We start from the raw sequence: 24,982 nt of genomic DNA, 5'->3' as shown, positions 1-24,982 counted from the left end.
GTTTTTTAGGGTAAGCCTCTGATCTCTATTTTGTATGGTTATGGGATCTCTATTTTGTATGGTTATGGGACGATTTTGTTAAAAAAACCATTTTGTGTTTAGAGAGTGGTTGTGAGGCTTGTACATTTTGAGTGTTATAAATCCTATTTACTCCGATTGTGGAGTGTGCTCTTCTTCACTGAAACTCAACCTAAATGTAGCTCATTTAAGGGTGAATTATGGCAAAAAATCTCTGTGTTATTTTCTTCCATCTTTCTTTTGTTGTATGCATAATTTCTGTTGCTTTTGGTTTATGCTTCCGATTGAATCTCTGTTGTTGGGTTTAAAGATTTTCAGTGATAGGCCGTGTGTGGCTTGTTTGGTATTATTTGCCCAGTAGTTTGAGTTTTAGTTTTAATTATTATTTTTGTATTCATTTTCTATTTTAATTAACTAGTAAAAATTTTAACATGCTATTTGAAAAAAATTCAAGATAAAAAAAGAAAACTAGAAACAAAAGTTGAACCAAATGAACATTTAGTTTTAGTCTTTTGTTGGGTCTTTCGTTGTTTTTTGTAATTTAATAAATGAGGAAAACAATCTCTTTGACGTAAAGACGTGGTAATTGCAAAATGCAGGCTATATTTCTTATTTTCTTTCTTATTTTTTTTTTCGCTTGGTATATATTTCTTATTTTCACGTAAATAGAGAGTGTTTTTGGACCAAGAGATCCTGTGAAGTTGATCATTTGCAAACTATATTCCTTATTCTTGTAATACACGCCATGAAGGTAAGGGGAAATGTCAAAAGGTACTAAGTGTAGCACACTTCAAGCTCTAGCCAGCGCCTTCATTGGAGCTAGCGTTCGGAAAAATATCCATCTGTTCCTCTCCGGACGGCTAACATGAGGAAGCATAGAAATGTTTCATCTTAATCCTGCAGCCTGAAACATCAAGGAACCCAGGACCCTTGCTTGTTATAACTAGAGCTTATTCTTTCAAATTTCATCTGTTTCTAATTTTGTCATGTTTCCTTGTAGTCTTAGCAATTCAACTTGAATTTCACCAATCTCTGGGTGAAATTGATCACCCGAAGAGAATACATGGATATCATTTATAATCTCAATCCAACTTAGACCAGGATCCTTTTCCAACAATAATTCTCTGATCTTTCTCCTCATTCTTGTGACAGCTTCCCATTTCCCTGTAGCTGCATAAAGATTGGTAAGCAATGTATGCGTCGCACTGTCATCTGCATCCATTCTCAAAACACGCTCAGCAGCACGAACCCCTATTTCTAAATTCTTGTTAGTAATGCATGAGCTTAACAATGCTCTCCATAAGTCTGCATAATCTTCGCTAAAAAATGAATCCAAGATCATTTTCTCTGCCTCCTCTAATAGCCCAGCTCGACTTAACAAACTAACCATGCAAGAGTAGTGTTTAGGCCCGGGTCTCAATCCATTTTCCTTCATGGAATCCCATAGCAACTTTCCTTTATCGACCAAGCCACAATGGCTACATGCAGCAAGGAGAGAAACATACGTCACTTCATCCGGTCTCAGATTGCTCGCCAGAATGTCATCAAAAGCCTTCATTGACTCTTCTGCCTTCCCATGGTGGCCATATCCTCCAAGCATTGCATTCCAGCACTTCAAATCTGGGGATGGCACTTGGGAAAGTACCAGTTCAGCAGCTTGGAGTTTCCCAGCTTTGGCATACATATCTATTAGACTCCCACTGACTGTTATTTCAACTTCATAACCCGTTTTCACTGCCTGGCAATGAATCATCTCACCTTGTTTTGTAGTTGCAAGGTCAGCACAAGCACTCAGAACACCACTAAGAGCAAAGCTATCAATCTTTTGGCCTTCCTGCAACATCTCATGGAAGAACTTAACTGAATTCTCCCCATCAGCCATTCTGCAATGACCCATGATCATCTGTGTCCAGAAAATGACATCCTTTCCCGAAATTGAACTGAAAATTTTATGAGCAGAATCACTTTCAGAATTATTGAAATACATAGACACCAGCGTGCTTCCTACACAGGTACTCATCTCATATCCCATTCTGATAACTTGGGCATGAAGTGGTTTCCCATATAGAGAAGCAGGAAATAATCCTATTGCAGATATGACGGCTGCAAATGTGTAATCATCCGGTTTGGCAAACAATACTTGCTGCAACCGTACAAATATATACATGGCCTCTAGTCCGAGCCCATTTTCTGAACATCCTGATATCATGGAGTTCCATGAAACTAAATCGGGTACTTCAATTCTACTGAAGACTTCAAATGCCGCGTGCATGTCCCCAGAACTGCAGTACATATCAAGCAGTGAATTCTGCAACGGTAAATCCATTGGTGTGCCGGATATCATTAGTTGGGCATGCACAAGTTTCCCGAAGGAATGATCTTTCCTTCTGCTACAAGCATTAAGGATGGTCGAATACGTGAATTGGGTAGGAAACATAGAGCTCCCCACCATGTTGCCATATAAACGAAGACCACCCTCTATCTCATCATTTTTCACATACCCAAAGATCAATGAGTTCCAGGCCACAACATCTTTGTACACTATGGAGTAGAAAACATCTCTTGCAGACACCAAATCCCCACAATTCGAATACATTCCCAGTAACGAGGTTTGCACGCACGTATTACCCAAGAATCCAAACTTCATGACCTGGGTATGAAGCGCCGAGCCTAGCACGCAATCTCCAAGCAAGGAGGACGCCTGTAAGAGGCTGGTGAATGTGGAACCATTTGGTCTAAGTCCTTCAACACCCAAATGCTTGAGCAGTTCGAAGGCCGAGAGCGCATGAGTGCTTCGAGAATAGGCCGCAATTAGTGCGTTGAAGGAAACAATGTTTCTGTGAGGCATTTCGTCGAACAGTAGGCGGGAGTCGCCGAGTGAACCGCATCTTGCATACATGGAGAGGATGTTGTTCTCCAGAAAAGGCGATTTGGAGACTCCCAGGGTGGAGGAGGTTAGGATGATGGCATGGAGTTGGCGCGCTCTTCTGAGGGAATTTATGGAGGCGCATTTTTGGACGAGGAGGGCTGCCAGCGAAGAGGGTTCGCATGGCGGTAGCATAAAAAGGTCGGTAAATCTACGGTTTGTTTGAAGACTGGAATTTTAACTCTTACAACAAGCGTAAGCCCTGGTGGCATCGAGGTGGTAACTGGTACGGAGCTGGGGCATGAGATTGAGGGGAGGGCGAAAAAATGAGGAGTTGATTTAGATTTGAATTTTGTGGGAGGGGCACTGGGTGAATTAATATTTGGGATTATCATTTTTTACGTGATCCTCCTTAATTTTGATAAAAGAGATAAATTTAAAAAAAAAAAAAAAACCCTAATGGCTAAGAGCTAGCATAGCAAGGTTATAAAGTGAACTACCAATTTATTATTTTAAATAACAATAAAAAAATCTCGTTAAAGCAATTGAACCGGTTCGTTTCCGTTCCTTCTTCATAAAAGGAAAAGCCCGGTTCCTCTCCCTTTCTGAAATTCTTTACTAGGTCATTACCATGCTCGCAGAGCCACGAAGGGCGTCGCCGGAAAATGCATCATCCACACTCGCAACTCTGCCGTCTCATTCACCACTCTCTGCGTCCCTTCGCCGTCAGTTGGACTATTCTGTGCTTTTCTTCTTCATGTCTCCCTTCTCTTCTTTCTCCGTTCGTGCATTCTGTTCCCTCTTCTTTCTCACTCCATTTTTTTCTCCGTTTATCTCAGTATTTGCAGGATGAATCAGCCGTTTTCTTATCCAAAGATATTGAGAAACGCCTCTTAATAGCTCTCTCTCAGGTCTCTTCCCTTTGCCCTTTCTGTGTGCTTATTATTTGTTTTAATTTTTGGGGATTTTGGTTTCCTTCTCTGTCATATATGTTTTGAGTGTTTGTTTTCATGAATTGGCTTTCAGGTCTTTAGAGAAATTCAGCTTTGGATACATGAGTTTGATTGCGATTCCGATACTGTCAGTCTCTCTCTCTCTCTCTCTCTCTCCTCAAAGCACATACTGAATCACTTTCTTACTGATGATTTTGAAATTTGGTTGGACATTCGGAACCTTCATTTAGAACTTTAGCTTGGAACTGGACATGATGGTGGAAGTACCTGCTCGCAGCAGCAAATGTTCGGCTGACTCAAAGCCACTTCTTGGCGATCACGACTGCTTAACTGGAATTATTGGTGACTTGGTAACTGTTCTTTATCATTAATTAGCTATAGATCGAAGATGTTGTTATAAAGCCATAATCCTTTTGCCTCTTTATACGTTGTTGTATTAACTCATCGACATGATGAAGCCCTAAATTTTAAAAGAAGCTATAATAAAGCTCGTGTATGCCATATTGCGCTCCACTAAAGATAACTGAGAGATGCTGTAGTGAATTAGGTTCTTTTACTATAGTTGTTCTATCTAGACATAATGTTCTCACATATTTTATGATTAGTTTGAAAACACAAATTTTTTTGCCCCTTTTTCCAATTATGAATTTCTGATCCTTCATATATACTGAAACGTTATTCTGTTATGCGTGCATTTTGTAGAACTTTTTTTCCAGCCTGACATGAGAATAGAAAAGTTTATCAAGTGAATTTCTTATATCACTATTTATCAAAGTATATAGATATTTTAGTAATCATAATTTACCTGGTTCTTGCATTTTCTTACTTTATTATGGGACCTGAATTGATGTATAACTGCAGGGGGAAAGTTCTGATTTCCCCTGTGCTAACTTCTGCATTTGACTTTGTAATTTTTTGGCAGGTACTTTTATTATCAATTGAAAACAATATGTTCAACATTTAGCAGGCAACATTCTCGTGGTTATCTCTGATTACATAATTTTGTCTGTAAGTGTAAAGTTGCTAACCTGGATGTTTAATGCTTTTATTTTTGTTGTTTAGTCTTGTGCTTTATCTTCTAAAACTTTACCATTATACAGGGGAGCAATTGGGATGATTTTATGCAGTCATTTTGTGTTTGCTTGGAGTTGGTGATTTCTAATGCTCTTCTTCATTCTTTGGAACAACAAACTAAAAATGGCGTGGTTCTGAATTGTGTTATTGCCATAGCCTTGAAACAGAAAATGAAAAATGCAAATTGGTCTTCAGTGGCTTGTGTCGTTCAAGTTTTGCGTAATATATTGAAACATTTGAAGCGGGATTTTGATAATCAACTTCTTGAAGTATACTTAGATTCAGTTGGTTCCTGTCTTTCAAATGTACCTTGGAATTCAATAAATGACCTTCATATCAGTCAGAATGGTGAGGCTTTAAAAGTTTTGAGTGGGGATGCTTTATACACTAAAGCAACACAACTAGATGCAAGAGTGGTGTTTTATGGTACTCTTGTTCAGTTTTTCTGTTCCTTGGTTAATCAAAGTGGCCGGGTGGAAACTGCTGGTGGATCTTTCAATAAGCACCCAGTTCTTCATGAAATCAACAATCTTATCCCTAGACTTTTAGCCTGGTGCCTCAGCATTGTGGATCAAAAAAATGCATCCTTGTCTGAGTACTTCAGACACAAGATACTGGTATGAATTACCTTAATTGCTATTTAGATGAATTGAAGAAAAAAAGAGCATAGTTCTGTTGCATAGATTCACCATTATGCCACTGATTAGGATGCCCTTTTCAGATGCTAATGATCAGGCTTAGTTCCCAAAACCGTTTGAAGTGTTCTCTTCTTTCCTCATGGTTGCAACTTATCCACAAGTACTTTGAAGATCTTTTGCTTCTACCAGTGACTCCAACAGAGTTTCAGCAGGACAGTCTAGAAGGCTCTCCCTTTTTAGTGGGTACTACTTTTGCCAGAACGCATAATATGTCTTCTACCCATTTACAAAGGTTGGCTGTGTTCCTTTTTCTGAGGTGTTCCTTCAGTTTGGTTGGCCTGGGAGAGGAAGCTGCTGAACATTGTGGCTGTGCAAATTTGAATACTTCCACTAATCACGACTCCAATACTAATCCTGAGTGTTGCAGAAGAAAGGAAGGGTTATCCGAGCTTTATGGGTGGCTCCGACAGCATCTACCAGCTGAAACATTTGTGGGCTATGAATTCTATTATGAAAGATGCATTGGCTTTTCCATATCCTTCCTTAGGCTATTTATCCACGAGGTTATTTCCATACTCCCTTTAAACTATTTTGCTAAATTTATTTTGTTTTTAAGATTTATATCTTCCTCCTTGAAGCTGAAACATTTGCATATATGCTTTATTTGTTTATTCCAAATATTCTAAACATATAGGTGTTTTGTACCTCCACCTATGTTTGGTTTGTATAGTTGCTACCTGGTGGGGCTTACTGATATCCGGTGTACAAAATTGTTAGCAGCAGGTGTCAAAATTTATAATTTGTTTTAGTTTCAGATTTGGTTTGTTAAAATCATGGTATTCTTTCTCTACCATAACTAAGCAATAAATTGTTGGATTGTTGGAATGAAGAATTCTAGTAGGGAACAAAAGGGCACAGCATGGGAATAATGAGTTGGAGTCACATGGTTTTGCTTTTGTCCTACCAATAGTGATTTGATACAACAGCAATAACAATCACAGTTTTAATCTCTCTATGTGGGGAGCAAGGCTGATGTGATATTGGTCAATGGTCATAATTCAGGCATTATTGTAGATAATCTTCAATTGGGGAATACAAAGACAGGTGTTAGTCATTATTGTCTTTTATATGGTGTAAATGCGATGTTTTTTCTTTTTCTACATGCCTTGGGGGAGTGACTAACCATTGAAACTGTTTATAAGTTAAGCTATTTGCCTCATGCAAGAAATTCCATTGATTTTCAGCATCCAGGCCTTGAGAACATTTGATTGTTTAGAAGTAAATAAACAAAAAAGAAAGAGAAAATTCAAGTTATTCGGGTTAATTTTGGTGGGGGTATGCTTACTGAGTTCCATAGGTTGATTATTTCTTTTCTTTCCCATTCACTTGCATGTATATCTGTGGAAATGAAGGCCTTTAATCCTTCATCCCTATTCTGGAGTTATTTTGTATTTATGCACATTGTACTAGTTAAGAGCTCTTTCTTGACATATGTGAAGGCTGACTATAGTGACTGGTGACTTTGGCCCACTCACACCTACTGTTTGGAAGTTTGGGGTAGAGGTTGGAGCAGGGACAGAAGAGGAATGGGATGTAGGGGCTATAGTGGGTGGAGTCTCCATGAGAATGCTGGTTGTTGTTTTACTTGGTATAGATGTTAGTGTGAGAATACCAGTTATTGTTGACTTGGTAGATGATGGAGTTTTCTCATTGTGGTTTGGAGATCATTAATGGCTAATTTTTTGAATGGAAAATCTAAGGGAGGGAATTGGGAGATTGATGGTGGGCATTAATGATGTCGGTCTCAGTTGATGGGAATTCTGGTTGTCATTATACTTTGATAGAGAGATTGAGGTTGCTAGTAGCGATTTGCTGTGCTGTACAGTGGTAGTGGCTTTTTTGGATGGAGAATGATGGTACTGGTTTCCAGTGAGTGAAATGACAGTGTTGCCCCTTCAACAGTTTCTTTTGAAGTGTTTACGTGTCCGGTAGTCATATGCTATAGCCTCTCAACTGCCCTTTGTTGTAAAATACTACAAATTATCATGATACTATGATTTGGATTTCTTGACCAATTGATTAGGCAGATTTATTCATTGCGATATTTACTTACCTGATATACTTCTTTATAATCTCAGTATTGATAGTTGCTTTCATAGCAATCCTTTAAATAACTTCCCCTTCTCAATGTTTATTGCTAGTTCCCTTTATTTTGTTGGGGAGTCGAAGTATGTTTTCTTTATTGAGGTTATAGTGGCAGTCTGAAGGTATTCCAATTGAAAATTGTGGTTTTTTACCATTTAAATGTACTCCATTTGTAATAATCTGCGTATGTGATTTTCTTCAATCGTTCTTATTTTATTTACTTATTTTGTGGGCAAGAATGTCAAATTCAGTCAGAGAGAACTGGAAGGTAAAGGTTATGTTAAATTTCTTCTTCTATTAGTTCCTTTTTCCTAGATTATGTGCCTTCTATATACCTTCTGTGTCTTAATCTCTTATCTACTCTGTTTTCTAGGATGATATCCTGTTTGAAGTGCTCTTGCAACTGTTTTATGTGCCTTTTCATGCCAATCTAAAGTGAGTGATACACATACTTTAATTATTTCACTGGTGATGATGTTTTTTTTTTTGGCTAAGATGGTGATAATGGTTTTTGGTGAAAGATATTTCAATGGGCTTTTTGTTTTCATGTAGGGTCTGCCAAGATAGGTGCGCCTTTCATGAAATGAAGGATGATATTCTTTTTCACATTTCAAACCTTTTCAACCCCTTGCACTTATTTCATCTATTTCTTGCAGAGGCAAGTCCAGTATTCTGATATGATGGAAACACCCAAGACTTACGTTTCCCTCATTTTCATTTCATTTCCCTTATATTTTACTTTTACTGGGATAAGTTATTAGATAAAGTATTAAAATGATTTTTGCTTCTTTGTTACAGTTACACTATGATCATCAAGTGCTTCTTGATTATCTAATTTCAAAAGACACAGGAGCTAGTTCTGCTGAATATCTTTTGAGGTAGTTTTAGTTTCTTGAATTATACTGTGATCTCTCTCTTAAGTTTTGAAAACTAGATTTACATGAATCAGGCACCTGAGAAAATTGTTTTGCCTGCTTTAGCAGTGTTGAGAAGTATGCCTTTGGTTTTGCTGCCAACTTTATTTTGGCTCTCTCTCTCTCTCTCTGTCTGGTTTTCTTGCTCGGATAATTAATGCGAACTATTCTACTAGAGGATGCAACTTCTGGTTGGGCTCTATATCATGTACTTTTATCCATGTAAGCATGGTTGCACGAGGATGTTGTGATGTGCTTCTCACTTGTTTTGTTTTGTTTTTGTTTCTGGAAATCTTTCTTAGGTCTTTGCGGGTTGTATGTGATTCATTAGATGAATTTTTGGAGTTCAAGGTGGAAGGGAAATTTGCAAATGTGAGCAATATATATAAGCTATCTAGGAAGAAAAGAAGAGTTCTTGTGGATGGTCCAGATTTCCAGGGACATGTAACCTCTTCAACAGTAAAGAGCACTGTTACTCCCCGGTCACATGGAGACCAGTGTCAAAAAGGCCTTATGCATGCAAGAAAGCGTTGTAAAACTAATAGGCTACCATTTGAGTGTGCCAAGAATTGCTTGCTTTCACTGAAAAACTCCTTGCAAAATCTCCACGAGAAGAATTTGTTCCCATATAATCCAGAAGTGCTCCTGCGACGGTAAACTCTCTCTCTTCAAAATTTCAATCATAAGGCTTCCCAAATCCCTTATTTTACTTCAGTAGAATATCATTGACTTGGTAATGAAACTCACTCCTTGCTAATCAAATGAAACATAAGTTGTAGAGCTATTTATTCTCTTTATTTTTTCTAGCATGTTTTCCCAAATGCATGGACGAACTTCCTGTAAAAGACATGGTCATCTGACTATATTACCAAGGACATGGACTTCCAGATAATAAAAATCCATGCCTTCACTGTTAGTAGTAGCTGCATTATTTATTTTTGAAGATTGTCATGCTACATTATGTAAAACATGTGCAAGCTGCCAATCTATAGTTTAGATTTTTATCATTATCCTTCAGGTCTATCTTCTATGTTTTTAGGATACAGAAGCAATTGCTCCAGGGAATCTTCTGCTTTTAGCAATTCCAATAATATGCTATAGTTTAATTGAAGTGGTTTAGGAAGTGGTTACATATGGTACTTTGTTGGTGAATGCAGAGTCATATAATATTTTTTTGACAAATGGGCCTTCATATATTATTGTTGTATGCAATGTTTTATTTAAGCTTTAAGAAGTATAAGGAAGAGCTTGTCCTGAACAGACTTTCTGGAGGGAGCACATCAGGAGGGCTTTCAAGGGCTTAGAGAAGTTGGTTGCTTTTTGGAAGGGAACATTTCTCGAGTCCCTTTTTCCTGTAGACAAGGAAGGAGGGACCCTTTCCTGAATCATAATTCATTTCATTGATGATTTGCCCATGCCTGTAGATTACTGCTTCTTTTGCTTTGGGGCTCATGATAGCTGCCCTTTTTATTGAGTTCGTCCCCTTATGGTGCTTTTCTGTTAATATATTGTTATAGAAAGAAGTCTGAATGTTTATTCATTTCCTTAAATTACATTTTTAGTCATTTAAGTAATCTGAATGTTTATTTTTTCCTCAAAGTTATTAACTTATCCATGTGCATACATGCATCCTGCATATGTAAGCTAATATGAATCTGTATATCCATGTTAATGTGTACCTCTTGAATAGCTCTTGGGTGCTACCTGTGGTGAAGTGACCAATTCTGGTTTTTGTCATGTCTACTTTCAGCTAACCAACCAATTGACTTTCCCACTTTTATGATTAGATCAGTAAGCTGTGTTACAAAATGCCCCTCCTCCAAAGGCACTCACACAGATACACAAAAAAGAAGGAAAAAAACCCAAATCTATTGTTGGGTTCTAATGAGTTGACTGTTTCCTGTTGCAGTTTAAAGAGATTTGAGGAACTTTGTATCAAGCAGTTGTCTTAAGCAGTAGATTAACTTTCATAAAATGAATGAATTATTCCTTGAGGTCTGTCATCAGACCACCATCAAATTTTTTTCCTTGGTAGCTCGTCCAGGTTCATGTTCTGACACCTGAACAAAAAGCTTTCCTCAGGAACTGGAATTCATTTGGAAATGCTCTTCCCTAGACTTATAACAGGTATGTTACAGATTCTGATGGCTTCTTAAGTGCTAACCAATCTCTAATTGTAGCCTGAAATGTTACAAATCAAGTAAAACAATTGCTGTTGCAACAGAGACAATGAAGTTTGTCCATGGCTTGGATGCTTATACGAAATGTTTTGTACGAGTTTAATTCAGTTGACGTGTTTTCATATTTAACAAGTATCAATTAATAAATGTTGATTGATTTAATTGATTCATTGGCTTCGTGTGTAACCATTTTGGACGTTTTGTTTTCATCTAGGGAAGAATGCTAATGCATATTCTCACCTGTAATTCATCTGCCCGCAAAAGAAAAGTTTACTTGGAAATTTGAGTGATTACCCAGGTAAACTGTCTAATTTAGTATGATTGCTAATTGTTACTATGATTATTGCAAACATTGTTACTATTCTGTTATTCTGATTTGTACTATTAGTGATTGATTATCATCAGAACAATATTTCAAGCAATTGCTTCAAAGAGGGGTACTATTAGTGATTGATTATCATCAGAACAATATTTCAAGTAATTGCTTCAAAGAGGGAACTTTAATGTTGATGCTTCACCTGACTTTTACAGATTGAAATTTAGACTTCTGAGGCCTTAACGGGATTTCTCCAAGTGCCCAAGTCATGGTAAACTAGGCATGCGGAACAGTCCTGTAATGGGAATAGATGATGATGAGGGGCACTTCCTGCGGAGATTGCAGTTACTCGGTGATCGTCAGGTTGCAAAACTATAGATTTGGACTGGACTTTACCATCTTTGCCACTCACTTCTACCAGCTCGACTTCATTTGTGCACACTTCTTTGAGGTGTTGGGTTTCTTGGGCGGCTATGCCATCAATTTGAGTCGTTACTAGAAGGAGAGTAATTCCTGGTGGCTGGAGCCTGGAGGTATTGAAGAAGACGGCAAAAATCACCTGACAGTAATTTAGCCTCCTGACGGAACACAGAGTCTCAGCTAGACAGTAAGAGAGAGCAAGAGGACAAGGGCAAAGGGCCAAGAGCTCCTAGCAGGAGCCTATTAGGCCTGTACAAGACTGAGTCTGAACAAACTCTGGAAACGAGTTTGGTTGGATGACCTTCGACACTGTGTTGGTAGGGCATATGCATCCAATCTCTATTAGTTGAGGCAGATGTGCCTTGACGGATACTTGGTCTTGATCAGTTCCAATCCAGTGGCTCTCTACTTGGGACTTGTTATTGAATTTGAGGTGGAGCTGTCCTTGGAGATAAACCTGGGACCTGAGCAGGACCAAGGATTTAAAGCAGGAGATTCTTCTGCCCTTTTGGGACTATGTTAGTTGTTAGAGCCACTGGTTGATGGCTTGAGTCTCAAGTAGAGAGCGACTGCTAGACTAGGTTCCTACGTGTCCTATCAGGAGCCGATTTTGTCAGTAGGAAATTGCCACGCGTGGGCCAAAAAACAAATCTTTCTGACTTCCAAATAAAATCATCGAGTGTGACCCTTTTGATCTCACTAAACTTTCCCTTTTCTATATGTATTAATTTCTTGGGGTGAGGCTAAATAAGAATCATTTTTAAATTGTTCCAAATGAAACTGACGCATTTCATTTTAAATTGTTCCAAATGAAACTGACGCTTTTCATTTTAAATTGTTCCAAATGAAACTTACGCTTTTACTGCAAGCCCACCGACGGCCGGCCGGCTTTCATTCTTATATAAACACACAACATAATTTATCTATGCTTTTACAGCTTATTTCTTGTTCAGAAAAAGCAAACTTAATCAGCTTAGCTGTGCTCAGTAGCAATCTCCAAGAGACAATCGCATAGTTCTCGAGGCTTGCATAGCATTGGCATATGATCTGCACCCTTAATTTCCTTGACCTCGACCGAGGACCCAGTGTTATCGATCATCCAGAGTTGGAACTCTGGAGTTATAGCTTTATCCTCGTCGCACACAACAAAAACCCGCCTCACTGATCCAAAGCCTTCAGTCGACAAGTTATTAGAACTTGCCAAATCCTCCAGAAACAAAGATCCTGGCCTTACCAACATCTTCGCTAGCGTCAGATCCTGTGCGCGCACACACGCACGTCAATGTTGCAATTCAAATAAGGTCGCATTATGCGTCTACATATAATAAAATCTCATTTGCCTTTCTAGCACGGGCTGCTAGTGTGCCCGAGCGAGCGACTGTTCGTTGTGGTGTGGGTCATGTTCCTAACCATAATAATGTCTTGGGAAATTTTATCCGCAGTCTGTGTTTTTACTCTTCATAGCCCGCACCTCATGAAATTCCACATCAATTTTAAATTTCCTTTTTTACCCCTCCCACGGCCACATTCTCCTCCAGCCGCCAGCCTCCACCTCGCCTCTCTTTTTCTCTCCAACACACACACAAACACATACATATATATATACACACATGCGGCTGTTATGGCCGACCTACACACACTCTTTCTCTCTTTTTATGCGAAGCCATATATACACGAAAAGTATGGCCGCGGCCATGACAGCCGTAGCCATGGCAGTAGTCGACTGGCTCGAGCCGAGGAACGCTGGATTCCCCGACTGTTGGCAGTCGGGGAACCTAGCTTTCCCCAACTGCTGGTAGTTGGGGAAAGCTTCTTTCCCCAACTGTTAGCGGTTGGGGGAAGAGGTTTTATATTTTTTTTATTTTAATTAAAATTTTTATTATAATAAAATAAAATTAAAAATTATTAATAATATAAATAAATAAATTTTAAATATCTATCTTTTAAGTAGTTATAGTTTAATTAATTTTAAATTTTAAATCATTGTAATTAAGTGTTGAATTTTTAATATTTAAAAAAAATTAAAATTAATTAATTTATCTTATTGAATTACTTAAAGATACACATATTTAAAAAATCCTATCATCATTTAAAATTTAAAATTAATTAATTTATAATTACTTAAAATATAGATATTTAGAATTTATTTATTTATATTATTTTTTATTTTATTTTATTATAATAAAATAAATTTAATTAAAATAAAAAATAAATAAAACCTACCTTCCCCGACTGTTGGCAGTGGGGGAGGCCAGCCCTTGCAGTCGGGGAAACCAGCCTTCCCCGACTACTCAATTAGGGAAAGCTGGTAATATGATCGCGGCCATGGCCAACCCACTCTCTCTCTTTGCGACAGTCCTCTCTTTGCGACAGTCGCTAGGTGGGTTAGCTTCCATGACCGCAGCTGCCTTCCTTGACTGTTGGGTTCCATGGCCGCGACCATGGAACTAATTTCGTGTGTATATATATAGAGTCATGCTATATGTACATCATTTTTGTACATCTTGGGCTACACAAGATGTATCAATGACAAAAATACCCTGCGCCTCTCCATGCGCCTCACGTGCCTCTATGCGCCTCAGAGGGATATTTTTGTCATTGATACACTTTTGTGTAGCTCAAGGTGTACACAAAGGTGTACTAATAGCATTTTCCATATATATATATATATAGGTGTGTGAGTGTGTTGGGTTGCATGGCTGCGGTCATGCTGTGTGTATATATATATATTTATATAGGTGCGTGAGTATATATATATATATATTTGTGTGTGTGGATCGGTCATGACAGTCAACCCACTCCCTCTTTCTCTCTCTCTCTCTTTACGACAGTTGGGGGTGATCGAAAGAAATAATGGACTATGGGGTGGAGTAAAATAAGAATTTTAAAATTAAGAAAGAATTTTGCAGGATGCGGGCTATGAAGAGCAAAAACACAGGCTGCGAATAGAATTTCCCTAATGTCTTTATCATCCGAGTGAGAGTGGCGTTCTATAAAATTCTTCTTTACCATTAGGAAGGAGGATTCTTCTTCTATCTTGTGCCTTTGGGATATGGAACAAAAGTAATTAATTATTAGTATTTGAAAATATTTTCAAAATTTGTAAGTTATAAAAAATAGTTATTTTTAAAAACAGTTGTCGGATTGTGTTACCTTGAAAGAAGATCATTATCATCAAAGAACAAAGAATATTTAAGATAATAATAATTGTTTTGTTATTCAAAATAAAGATAAACCTGACTAACTAAAGATTAAAAAAAAAAAAAAAAAACTTAATTAATTGAATTCAAACTAAAATCTATAACACAAAAACCACCCAGTTTAATTAAAAGGAAAGAAAAAACTAATCTAAATCTACACGGAAGGAAACTACTAAAATAATCTAATCAATATCTAATATCTTCACACTATCAACTAAAATTGGTTATGTTGATTTAGAGACAAAAGAGAAATTTTACCAATATACTACTGTAAGTCCGGTAGCCACCCTCCATAGTTTAATTATATTTGTTTTCCCAACTACTAGTTAAACACTTAAAAATGTAATATTTTGATTGATATTGTATGTTAATATTTTAAATATTTGCATTGATATGAGATAAAATACAAAATATGAATAAAAAATTTCATCACAAATCAAATTGAGAGAGAATCCAAAATATGTAGTATTCTTTTTTCCTTTGGACAGCGCGAGAATTGCTCTTCCCGTGTGTTGTAGATGGCGTAAATTTTTGTAATTTCTGTCTGTAAGTTTCTTTTTTCTTTTCATGTATATATTAACATTAATCCCAGAGAGAGAGAGAGAGAGAGAGAGAGAGAGCCGTACGTACTTCAATGGAGCAGAGTTGGTACAGGCTAGAAGCCAGGCACTTGGGACCAAAGAACATTGATGTAAGAGGCTTTTCTGGAGTTCCATAGCTTTCAAACTTAGTGTCCAACCATATCTCTGGCGATGTCCTCTTCCAGAACTGTAACCCAAGAAATACATAATAATTAGCACCAAATTTCTGTTTATATATATATATATATATAGGGGTGCGTGTGTGTATATGTACCTGCTCCAGAACGTAGGAGGGCTTGTGGAGGCTATCCGGCATGAACGCCGTGAGGAAAACGGCGACTGCAATCTTGTCGGGGAACTTGTCCATGGCAAGAGCCAGGCTGAGGCCACCGAGGCTGTGCCCTACCAGTATCACCTTCTCGCCTTCGGGGAGCAACTTCAAGGTCTCCAGCAACGGTAGGCTGTACTCGTAAAGTGACCTCACCTCTTGTATGCTCTTCGCGGCGGTGTTCACGCCAGAAGCCAACAGGTCCACCGCCGTCACCCTGTGGCCGCCGGACTCGAGCAGCGGTTTGAGCTTGTACCAGCACCAGGCGCCGTGGCATGCTCCGTGAACTAGAACAAAATGCTTCTGTTGCTTGGCAGCAGCCTCCATCTTTGATTTCTGGCCGACACAACCCTGCACCCCTTCTTCTACAGGCGACTGGCGAGTTTGATCTTTTGGACGGACACCTGGAAAAAAAAATAATCGTGGCGTGGTCAGTGACGGCACTTATCACTTATGTTTGGCGACGTAGCGCAATTCACGTGCTGACTAATCGTCGATGGCGGCCAGTAAAAAAATAGAATATTTTAAATGAAAATAACTAAAAAATAAGATATGATTTGGTTTGGTTTGGACTCCCATTTGCCGAAAATCAGCGCATTTGATGTGAGCAGAGTTAGAAAAAATATCTCCACTAGTCTTTCTTCTTCTTCTTTTTTTTTTTTTTTTTCTTATAATATAATATCACTTTAAAATCAAGGAGAAGTTAAGGGATTTAATTTTTTATATAATACTTACGTCAAATCACTCCATGCACGGATTTAGTAGTGAGCTATCCGGATAATGCTACACGAACTGAAAGTTGGACAACTTGGTGAACAACTCAATTTTTTTTTATATTTTATATCTAAATTTTGAATGCCCGCTCATGTTCTCTTTCCTCCTCCCTCCCTCTCTCTCTCTCTCTCTCTCTCTCTTTCTGCTTCCCCTTCTCTTGCCTCATTCCTCTAAATTTTAAATGCCCGCTCATGTTCTCCTTCCTCCCCCTTCCCTCTCTCTTTCTCCTTCCCCTTCTCTTGCCTCATTCCTCTGCCTCCGACGTCCGCCTTCGTCTACCTCCGCCCTCGTCTACCTCCGCCCGCCTCCATCTGCCTCCACCTCCGCCCGTCTCCGTCTACCTCCGCCCGCCTCCATCTGCCTCCACCTCCGCCTCCATCTGCCTTTGCACGCCTCCACCTCTACCTCCGTCTGCCTTCACCTCCGTCAGTCGTCCGCCTCCGCCCCTCTCTCTCTCTCTCTGGATCTTTTGTTCTTACCTGTCGCTTCTCTCCTATCGCCGTCCACCTCCGTCGCCAACGCTTCATCTCTCTCTCTGGGCCTCCGTCTCCAGCAACGCCTCTAAATAAATAATATATTTTGGTTTAAAAATATTTTTATGCTGTTATTTATTTGTATAACATGAAATAAAATACTATAATTTTATACAACTTTACATATAATTTTTTACTTTTGTAAAATGTTACATATAATTTGACTTTTATTTTTTTTATGATGACTAGTGAATGTCAATTATCCATTCATTTTTCCTGTTCAGTGCCTATCTTGTAAGATTTTTATCATCTCGTAGAATAAAAATGTTGCATTTATATGCAAGCGTGTGGATGGTCTTGGATTTGGATGACAAGTAGTAATAAGCAAATTTTGTGATTCTTTGCCTGAAAAGCACAATTCAATACAACACAATAAATATTAAAATGATAAATTTCCCCTACTTATTAACTATATATTCAAATGAATTGAGAATTGTTGACTTGAATTCCATTATATAGACATTCCAGTAGGCCTTTCTTTCAAGGCAAATATATGCTTTCAAAGTATGCATATTTGTCGAAAGCTGAGTTAATAAAGATATCTATATGCATTCTATTGTTAAGGGATAATCATAACTATTGAACATATTTTAAAATATTTTGATCTTTAGTGACCTAAATATGAATTTCAATAAATATTATTTTTATAAAATAATCAAATAAATATATAATTATATATGAAAAATAACCTTTAACCAATCCTCCTCAAATAGATATTTTCTTCACATATCATAAACGGTAATAAATACATAAATAATTTGATTAATTCCCGAAAAAAAAAAACTAATAACAAAGTATGAAATCTGCTTTGTAAAAATAATATAAATAATATTTTCTACCCTAACTATCAAACATAGAACCAAAATAAATCATGTTATTTAATTTTTATTTCAACAATCAAATTATTATAAAAAAACAACAAAAGTAAACAGAAAAAAGAAAAATATATAAATATACGTAAATATATAAATGGTGCGGTACAGATGGGGGCTCAACGGTGGCGGTCCGAGCGACGGTGTGGTGGGTGCGGGCGGCGATGGAGGGTCTTTGTGGCGGACGAGTGGGGGCGACCGGTTGGGGGAGGCAATGGCGGTTCGAGAGGCGGTGTGAGGGGCAACGGTGTTCTGTGGCTGGTGGTGTGGGTGACGGCTGTGTGAGTGATGGAGGGAGAGATGACGGCGGTGTGAGCGGGGGGCGACGGCGGGCGGTGTGAGCCGCGTTGGCGGAGGAGACGGTGGCCAATAGAGAAAGAGAGAGAGAGTGAAAGAGAAAGTGAGTGAAAAAAGATGCAGTAAGGTTGAGCTAGCCCAACAAAGAGCACAAAGAGAGTGAAAAAGCAGAGAGCATAGAGAGAGTGAAAGATCTGGGAAAGTGATAGAGGGAATGAGAGGTGAGAGTGAAAAAAGGGTGTCTCCATCAAGGCTAAAGTAGTCTTTTACCCTAAGGGTTAAAATAGTAATTTTGATGGAGTTGTTCACCAAGTTGTTCAACTTTCAGTTCGTGTAGCATTATCCGAGCTATCCTATGTTGCTCAGGTCAACCCGTGTTACTCGTGGTTGACCCAGTACAGCCAATGATGGGCAACCGAGTGTGATTTTGTTCACCTTCTTTAACGAGGGTGAACGTAACCCCCAATGTTTTAAAAAATTGCACTCGGGCAACTCTCAAGTTTTTAAAAAATTTAAATTTTAAATATGTTGGTCAATGGGGATAAGGGTATCAAGTAGTTGCTTCTAATTGTAAAAAACCACCGATCACGATGGTCGGTGGCGACTGTCAATGCATTTACCCGCGTTGGATTTGGACAAAAATTTAAATTTAGATCTACAAAATTTGACTATTAAATTTTACTTATTTTTGGGTATGTTGGTTGATGGGAATAAGGGTGTTAGGTGATTGTCTCTAATCATCGAAAACTATCGACCACAATGGCTTGTGGCGACTACCAGTGCGTTTTTCAATACTAGTTGAAAATTAAAAATAAGATATATAAAAATCTAACCCACTTTTTTTTTTGTGTGTGTATGTTAACTTCCCTTGAACGTTTCTTTAATTATGTTTTAATTGAAGGGATTTTTTTTTTCATTTTTTGTTATAAATTTGTTAATTACATATTTGAAATTATGACATAAATTATATTTTCTGTCATAAACCTTGTCAAGACTCGGCTACCCAATTGAATTGGAGATCAATGATTGAACTAGAGTTTGCCGTGAAACTTATCAAGACTCAGTTGCATAATCAAATTAGAGATTAATAATTTAATGATAATTTAGTTGTGTATTTAAAAAAATAAATATTTAATAAAATTGACAATGATGTTATTATGCGACGTTATTAAAATATGAAAATGTATTGATTGTATAATTTATTGATATATTTTTTAATTATATTATTTTAAATTTTTTATACTATATAATTTTTATCCATCTTGCCTAAAATTTCTGCCCTTGCCTTCTACTGTAAGTCTTTTATCTTTGACCCATTCTTAAAAATTCACAAATAATATAGATTCAGTACATTTATTTTATAAGAGTTTAATTTATTAAAAACTACAAAACATCAACTATTGATGTTAGCCCACAATAACAAAATTTGTGACATTCTCTTACTTGGGATTGTTGTTTATTTTTATAAACCTTTAAATATATATTTATATATATATATATATAGTTTACACACAGATGTCATTACATCATTGTTAAATGTAAATTTAAATTTATCCATAGTTACAAATGTTAACCAATATTTTATTGACATGGATCCAGAGATAAAATAGCGTGGCAATGAATAACGCCCCACATGTGATCCTATAAATGTTAGTTTATTGTTGCTCCTCAATATAATTTTTTTTTTTATAAAAAATTCTTCAGTAATAAGCTAAAGAAATCAAAATTCTTTATCAAAATGTTTCAACAAATAAACTAGTGGAATCTCTAAACTTCAATAATAAGCCAATATGACTTCATAAAATATCATGTTGGTCCCCTAATTATGATTAACATAAGTTGCCCAGAAAAATACCTAAGAGGAGAATAAATTAGAATTTTTTAAAAATTAATAATTTTAACTTTTTTAAAAACTCTTAAATTTGTGATCTTAATATGTGGTAATTGCAATTGGATTGATAATAGTAAAATCACACAACCACGTAGAACAAGAAAAATTTATAGAAGTTCGACTTTAAAGAGTTTAATATTTTCTCTAAAGACTTAGCTTGAGGTTCCACTAAAGAGAATCAACATTAGCTTTTAATTTAAACTAGAACCAACATATAATCCTTTATCTAAACAAGAACCACTAGCATATTACTAACAAATATAATCCACTTACATAACAAGTGAGTAAAATAATCCATTCACACAAGTGAGTAAAAATAACAAACTTACAACTAGAGATAATTATAAACAAGTCACCAACGATTGAAAATTCTATTAGACAGCACACTTCTAGCACTTCGAATCTTCTCACTCTTGTTTGAATGCTCTATCAAATTTGTTCTCCACTTTGAGCCTCCATACTTATCCTAATATATACATTTTTCAAATACACTAATCATCAAAGAAAATATTAATATGAAGTTTGAAATTTAAAAAATGTTTAGATTTTCTCAAACAATAAGAAAACATGTCTCATATTAAATTCAAAATATATTTACTTTTTGCATGAGAAATTAAGATTTGAAAATTCAAATATAACATTTTGAGACATAAATGATTAAAATAAGAAAACATGTCTAAAAACAATTTCCTTTTAATTCAAAATAAATTTACTTTTTGCATGACTAAGAGAAAATATGTCTAAAAATAATTATCTTTTAATTCAAGATTTAAAAATTCAAATATAAGTTTTTGAAACATAAATACTTAAAACAAGAAAATATGTCCAAAAACAATTATGCTTTAATTGAAAATAAATTTACTTTTTACATGAGTAAGATAAAATATGTTTCAAAACAATTCTCCTTTCATTCAAAATAAATTTGCTTTATGCATGAGTAAGAAATGCATTTATCAAGATATAAAAAATTTAAACATAAACTTTTGAGATATAAATAATCAAAACAAAGAAACATGTCTAAAGATAATTCACTTTTAATTCAAAATAAATTTACTTTTTTTATGAGTAAGAGAAAACATATCTCAAAACAATTATTCTTTAATTCAAAATAAATTTACTTTATGCATGAATAAGAAATGCATTTATCGAGATATAAAAATTTTAAACATAAACTTTTAAAACATAAATAATCAAAACAAAGAAACATATGTAAAGACAATCCACCTTTAATTCAAAATAAATTTACTCTTTGTATCCACTTTTAATTCAAAATAAATTTAAATTTTGCATGAATAAAAAATATATTTATATCATAAAAATATTTTTTGTTATCATCAAAATCATATTTACTTATCATTGAGCTTAACAACATAGGTAATCATAATTTTTAATAATAATAATTCATAATTAAAATGTAACAAAATGTATATTATAAGCGAAAAAGCTAAATTAAATGCATCCATCATTGCATATTTAGAAAATAACTGCCTTAAATATACACTCAAAAAAATATAAAAAATTGTGGAATAAGGCAATCTACAAGAAAGGAAGAGAAAATTTCAAACATCAAAATTATCAATGCATCATTGAATTTTCTCAATTCTCAGGTCTACGACAAACAAATCACTTCCAATAAGTTATTGGAAAATTGATCTATAAGCAGCAAGAAATTAGCCATGTTTGAGTTTTATTAAAAAGGTTAACAGATGAGTTATTAGAAACGAATAAAATAAAAATTTTAAGTACTACATATGCAACCGTTCCATAAAACCCCGATTCAGCACAAAATTCCTCAGAAGAGACAAATAAAGAAATTTAATGAGAACCCAATAAACAAGCCAAAAGCTTCAAAATTTTTGAAAAAAAAAAAAAACGAACCATAATTCTAGCATAAGAAAAATCTAAGAGTGTGTTTGATTGCATACTTTTTTCATGAAAAATGGTCAATTTCTACCAAAATTCTAACTTTTGTAGTATTTAATTAACCAATTTTTTTCTAAAAAATAATTTCTCACTTTGGCTCACGTGACCCTCTGTTTCCACTTTTTACTGGAATTTATTTTTCCATGGAGGACTGGAATAGATTTTTCAGGTAAGGAAAGATGAGCGATTTGACAGAGGTAGAGGAGAAGAAGAGTGGTCGAACGAGAGAGAAGGCGATTGAACGAGAGGTAGCGATCGAGGGGACAATGAAGATGGTGATAGGGGAAGCTCGACAGTGGCTATGGAGGTAGCGGTGTCATTGGCCAACGACAAAATCGACGAAGAGGGACTCCAAAAATGGCGATCCAAATAGTAGCGATGGCAAAGATGAGTTGAGTTATGGACTGTGTCATTGGCGATGACGAGATCTATAGCAAGGATGGAAGTAGAAGAAGATGAGGAGAAGATGATGGCGATGACGAGATCTATGGAAATGATGGAAGGACAAGATGATGATGATGAGGAGGAGGAGTCGTCATTGGTAGGGGCGGAGATGATGGTTGTGAATGATTGCGATGAAAGCGGCAAGATCTGCAACGAGTGATGGAGTTGGTGATTGACGATGTTGACGGTGGTGGCGACCATGGGGGCAGCAACGACCATGGCATCCTCAAGCTGTATATATATATATATATATATATTTAATTTTTTAAATATTTTGTGTAATATATTTAATTTATTTTTAGATAATTTTTTGGAATTCAATTAAGCCATCAAACATCTTCAATTGATATCTTACTTGAAATTTAATTCTAAGTAATTCAATTATTTGAAATTCATTTTTTTTCCACTTAAATTCTACCCTTGTAATCAAATGCACCCAAAAATATCAAAAGAAGTATTCAAAATCTTAAATTATATATGTTGTTGAAATTGAAAAAGTCAAGTAACATCACGAAACAAATATTCAATCACAAAAATTAGGATTTTGTATCCATTTATGCCTCGATCTAATATCATATGTTGAATTAATATACAAAATTATACACAAATGTAGAACATGTTTAAGATTTTGAATTCATACATGTTTAAACCATGATCAGGAATAAAATGACAATAATTTACAAATCTCCACTAATCAAGAAAATTGTTTAACCCAATCTCTCTTTCTTCTCACAATGTGATGCAAATTTTAATAGGTAAAATTGAAGAGACAAATCAAGAAAACTTAACTTATTATATGACAAATTATATCAAGCCATCAATTAAGGCTCAATATATTCACTATCAGCCCTTATATATATATATATAAAAGAGGTGACTTGATCTATTTTTAAAAGATAACAAATAATATAAGATCAACACATTTAACTGGTTGTTGGACTCCAAACTAATAAAAACTAGAAAAACATCTCCCAGCTAGCAAATTCATTTATGTCGTTATATAGCTTCTGTCGTTTGTTTGTGGCCTCTTTGTCAAATGTCAAAGTCCATTTTGTTTGCCACTTGGAACGTGCAAAGCTTCTTCGCTTCGCCCGTGCTCGTGCTGCTCGTGCTCATTCATATTATAAATTTATTTTCCTTGGAACGTGCAAAGCTTCTTCGCTTCGCCCGTGCTCGTGCTGCTCGTGCTCATTCATATTATAAATTTATTTTCCCTTCCCTTTCAGCTTCTTCATCTCTTCTCCTTTTTTTTTTTCATTCATTCTCATGCCGTCTCCGACAATTGCAAGTGGCCTTCCTCCACCTAGAGGTGTCAAAAGGGCCGAGCGGCCCACGGGCCGCCCGGCCCAGCCCGTGACGGGCCGGGCTTTGGCCCGGCCCGTTACTGTTCATACGGGCCGGGCCGAGCCCGGCCCCCATTGGGGGGCCGAGCTGGGCCAAAGAAATTGGGCCCACGACCCGGCCCGGCCCGTGGCCCGTTGGGCCTTATGGGCCGGGCCCATGAGGCCCTTACTCATTTTTTTTTTAATTTTGTTATTCTTAGGTAATTATTGATATTGGATGCTAAAAAATTTAATTTCGCAATATATATAAATAATAACCATCAATTAATTTATTTAAAATTTTTAAGTTAAATTTTTTATATATTTAAATTATAAATAAACATTCTCCTTTTTATATGTACATTATTTTTCATATCAATTCACAACAAAAATTATAAGGCATATAGAATTTTGAAATATAAAATAATGAAATAATATTTAAAACTTAAGAATTAAGATAGAAAATATTTAAAAAAAACAAATTAATTTTTATATATGTATTATTTTGATATTTATATATGTATATATTATATGTATTATTTTTAAAAAAATTATTTAAAAAAAAAAGGGCCGGGCCCACCGGGCCCGGCCCACTAGGCCCTGTGGGCTAAGGGCCCGGCCTGGCCCTCTAGCCCACGGGTTGGCCCGGCCCGGCCCTTTTGTAGGGGGGCCGTGGGCCGGGCCGGGCCCTATCAATTATAAGAGGGCCCGGGCCCGGCCCCGGCCCGGCCCTTTTAGTAAAAGGGTCGGCCCGGCCAGTTTAAAAAGCCCGTGGGCCGACTCGGGCCGGCCCTTTTGATACCTATACCTCCACCACAGCAAAAAAATATCTATTGACACTGAATTTGATATATTCATATATAAAATCAAATCAATCAAATTATTCGAGTTGAATAGATGATAGTTGAGTGACTTGAGTCAAATACAAAATTATCTGAATTTGAATGTTTGTTAATTTATTTATATATATTAATTGGTACGAGTCAAATACAAAAACTTAAAAGGTTTGGACCCAAACTCTATCCGATCGAGTCTCATCTAAGCCAATTTTTTAAACGTAAGACTAAACCAATCTATTAAAAGAAGAAAATGAACTCAAGTTGTGATTCCGAAGTCTATCAAGACTCATAAAAATGAGGAAATAAGTAAATAAATAGGTCCTGTTTAAAGTTAAAATGAATATGAGAAATTCATACTTTGAGTTATAAAATAAGTCCTAATTATTCATTTGAAATTGAAATAAATTTTAAAAAATATATATATCTAAAAATAGAAATATAAGGTATATTTTAA

General features: G+C 36.2%; 3 protein-coding genes across 3 annotated transcripts; 1 reads left to right on the top strand and 2 right to left on the bottom strand.

Moving 5' to 3' along the window:
• Positions 1–403: 403 nt before the first annotated feature.
• LOC127803117 (pentatricopeptide repeat-containing protein At3g50420) lies at positions 404–3,299 on the bottom strand. The gene has a single exon (XM_052339150.1). It carries the CDS (start codon positions 3,077–3,079, stop codon positions 977–979), a length of 2,103 nt encoding a protein of 700 aa, XP_052195110.1. The 5' UTR covers positions 3,080–3,299; the 3' UTR covers positions 404–976.
• A 186-nt stretch (positions 3,300–3,485) lies between these two features.
• LOC127803118 (uncharacterized) lies at positions 3,486–12,324 on the top strand. The gene is given in 15 exon segments (XM_052339151.1): positions 3,486–3,626; positions 3,724–3,795; positions 3,911–3,964; positions 4,068–4,187; positions 4,760–4,781; positions 4,784–4,845; positions 4,938–5,528; positions 5,633–5,841; positions 5,977–6,112; positions 8,068–8,129; positions 8,247–8,352; positions 8,493–8,572; positions 8,911–9,261; positions 10,518–11,086; positions 11,320–12,324. Coding segments are annotated over 14 exon segments (2,019 nt in total). The 5' UTR covers positions 3,486–3,515; the 3' UTR covers positions 10,561–11,086; positions 11,320–12,324.
• LOC127803120 (salicylic acid-binding protein 2-like) lies at positions 11,697–16,043 on the bottom strand. The gene is made up of 3 exons (XM_052339154.1): positions 15,580–16,043; positions 15,355–15,492; positions 11,697–12,782 (listed from the first exon to the last, which is right to left on the bottom strand). The coding sequence occupies exons 1-3, from the start codon at positions 15,958–15,960 to the stop codon at positions 12,498–12,500; spliced, it is 804 nt and encodes a 267-aa protein (XP_052195114.1). The 5' UTR covers positions 15,961–16,043; the 3' UTR covers positions 11,697–12,497.
• Positions 16,044–24,982: the final 8,939 nt, after the last annotated feature.

The sequence above is a fragment of the Diospyros lotus genome, chromosome 6 (assembly GCF_014633365.1).
Source record: "Diospyros lotus cultivar Yz01 chromosome 6, ASM1463336v1, whole genome shotgun sequence".
In the NCBI taxonomy this organism is placed as follows: Eukaryota; Viridiplantae; Streptophyta; class Magnoliopsida; order Ericales; family Ebenaceae; genus Diospyros; species Diospyros lotus.
The sequence above is the reverse complement of the archived record's forward strand: the minus strand, read 5'-3'. Positions and strand labels throughout refer to the sequence as shown.

What these genes read in the sequence shown, in the direction of transcription:
- LOC127803117 (XM_052339150.1), bottom strand. Translation starts at nt 3,079, where the DNA reads ATGCTACCGCCATGCGAACCCTCTTCGCTGGCAGCCCTCCTCGTCCAA.
- LOC127803120 (XM_052339154.1), bottom strand. Translation starts at nt 15,960, where the DNA reads ATGGAGGCTGCTGCCAAGCAACAGAAGCATTTTGTTCTAGTTCACGGA. An exon ending in CCTCCTACGTTCTGGAGCAG is followed by an intron (nt 15,493 to 15,579) that starts GTACATATACAC and finishes CTTGGGTTACAG; the next exon opens with TTCTGGAAGAGGACATCGCC. An exon ending in ACCAACTCTGCTCCATTGAA is followed by an intron (nt 12,783 to 15,354) that starts GTACGTACGGCT and finishes GTGCGCGCACAG; the next exon opens with GATCTGACGCTAGCGAAGAT.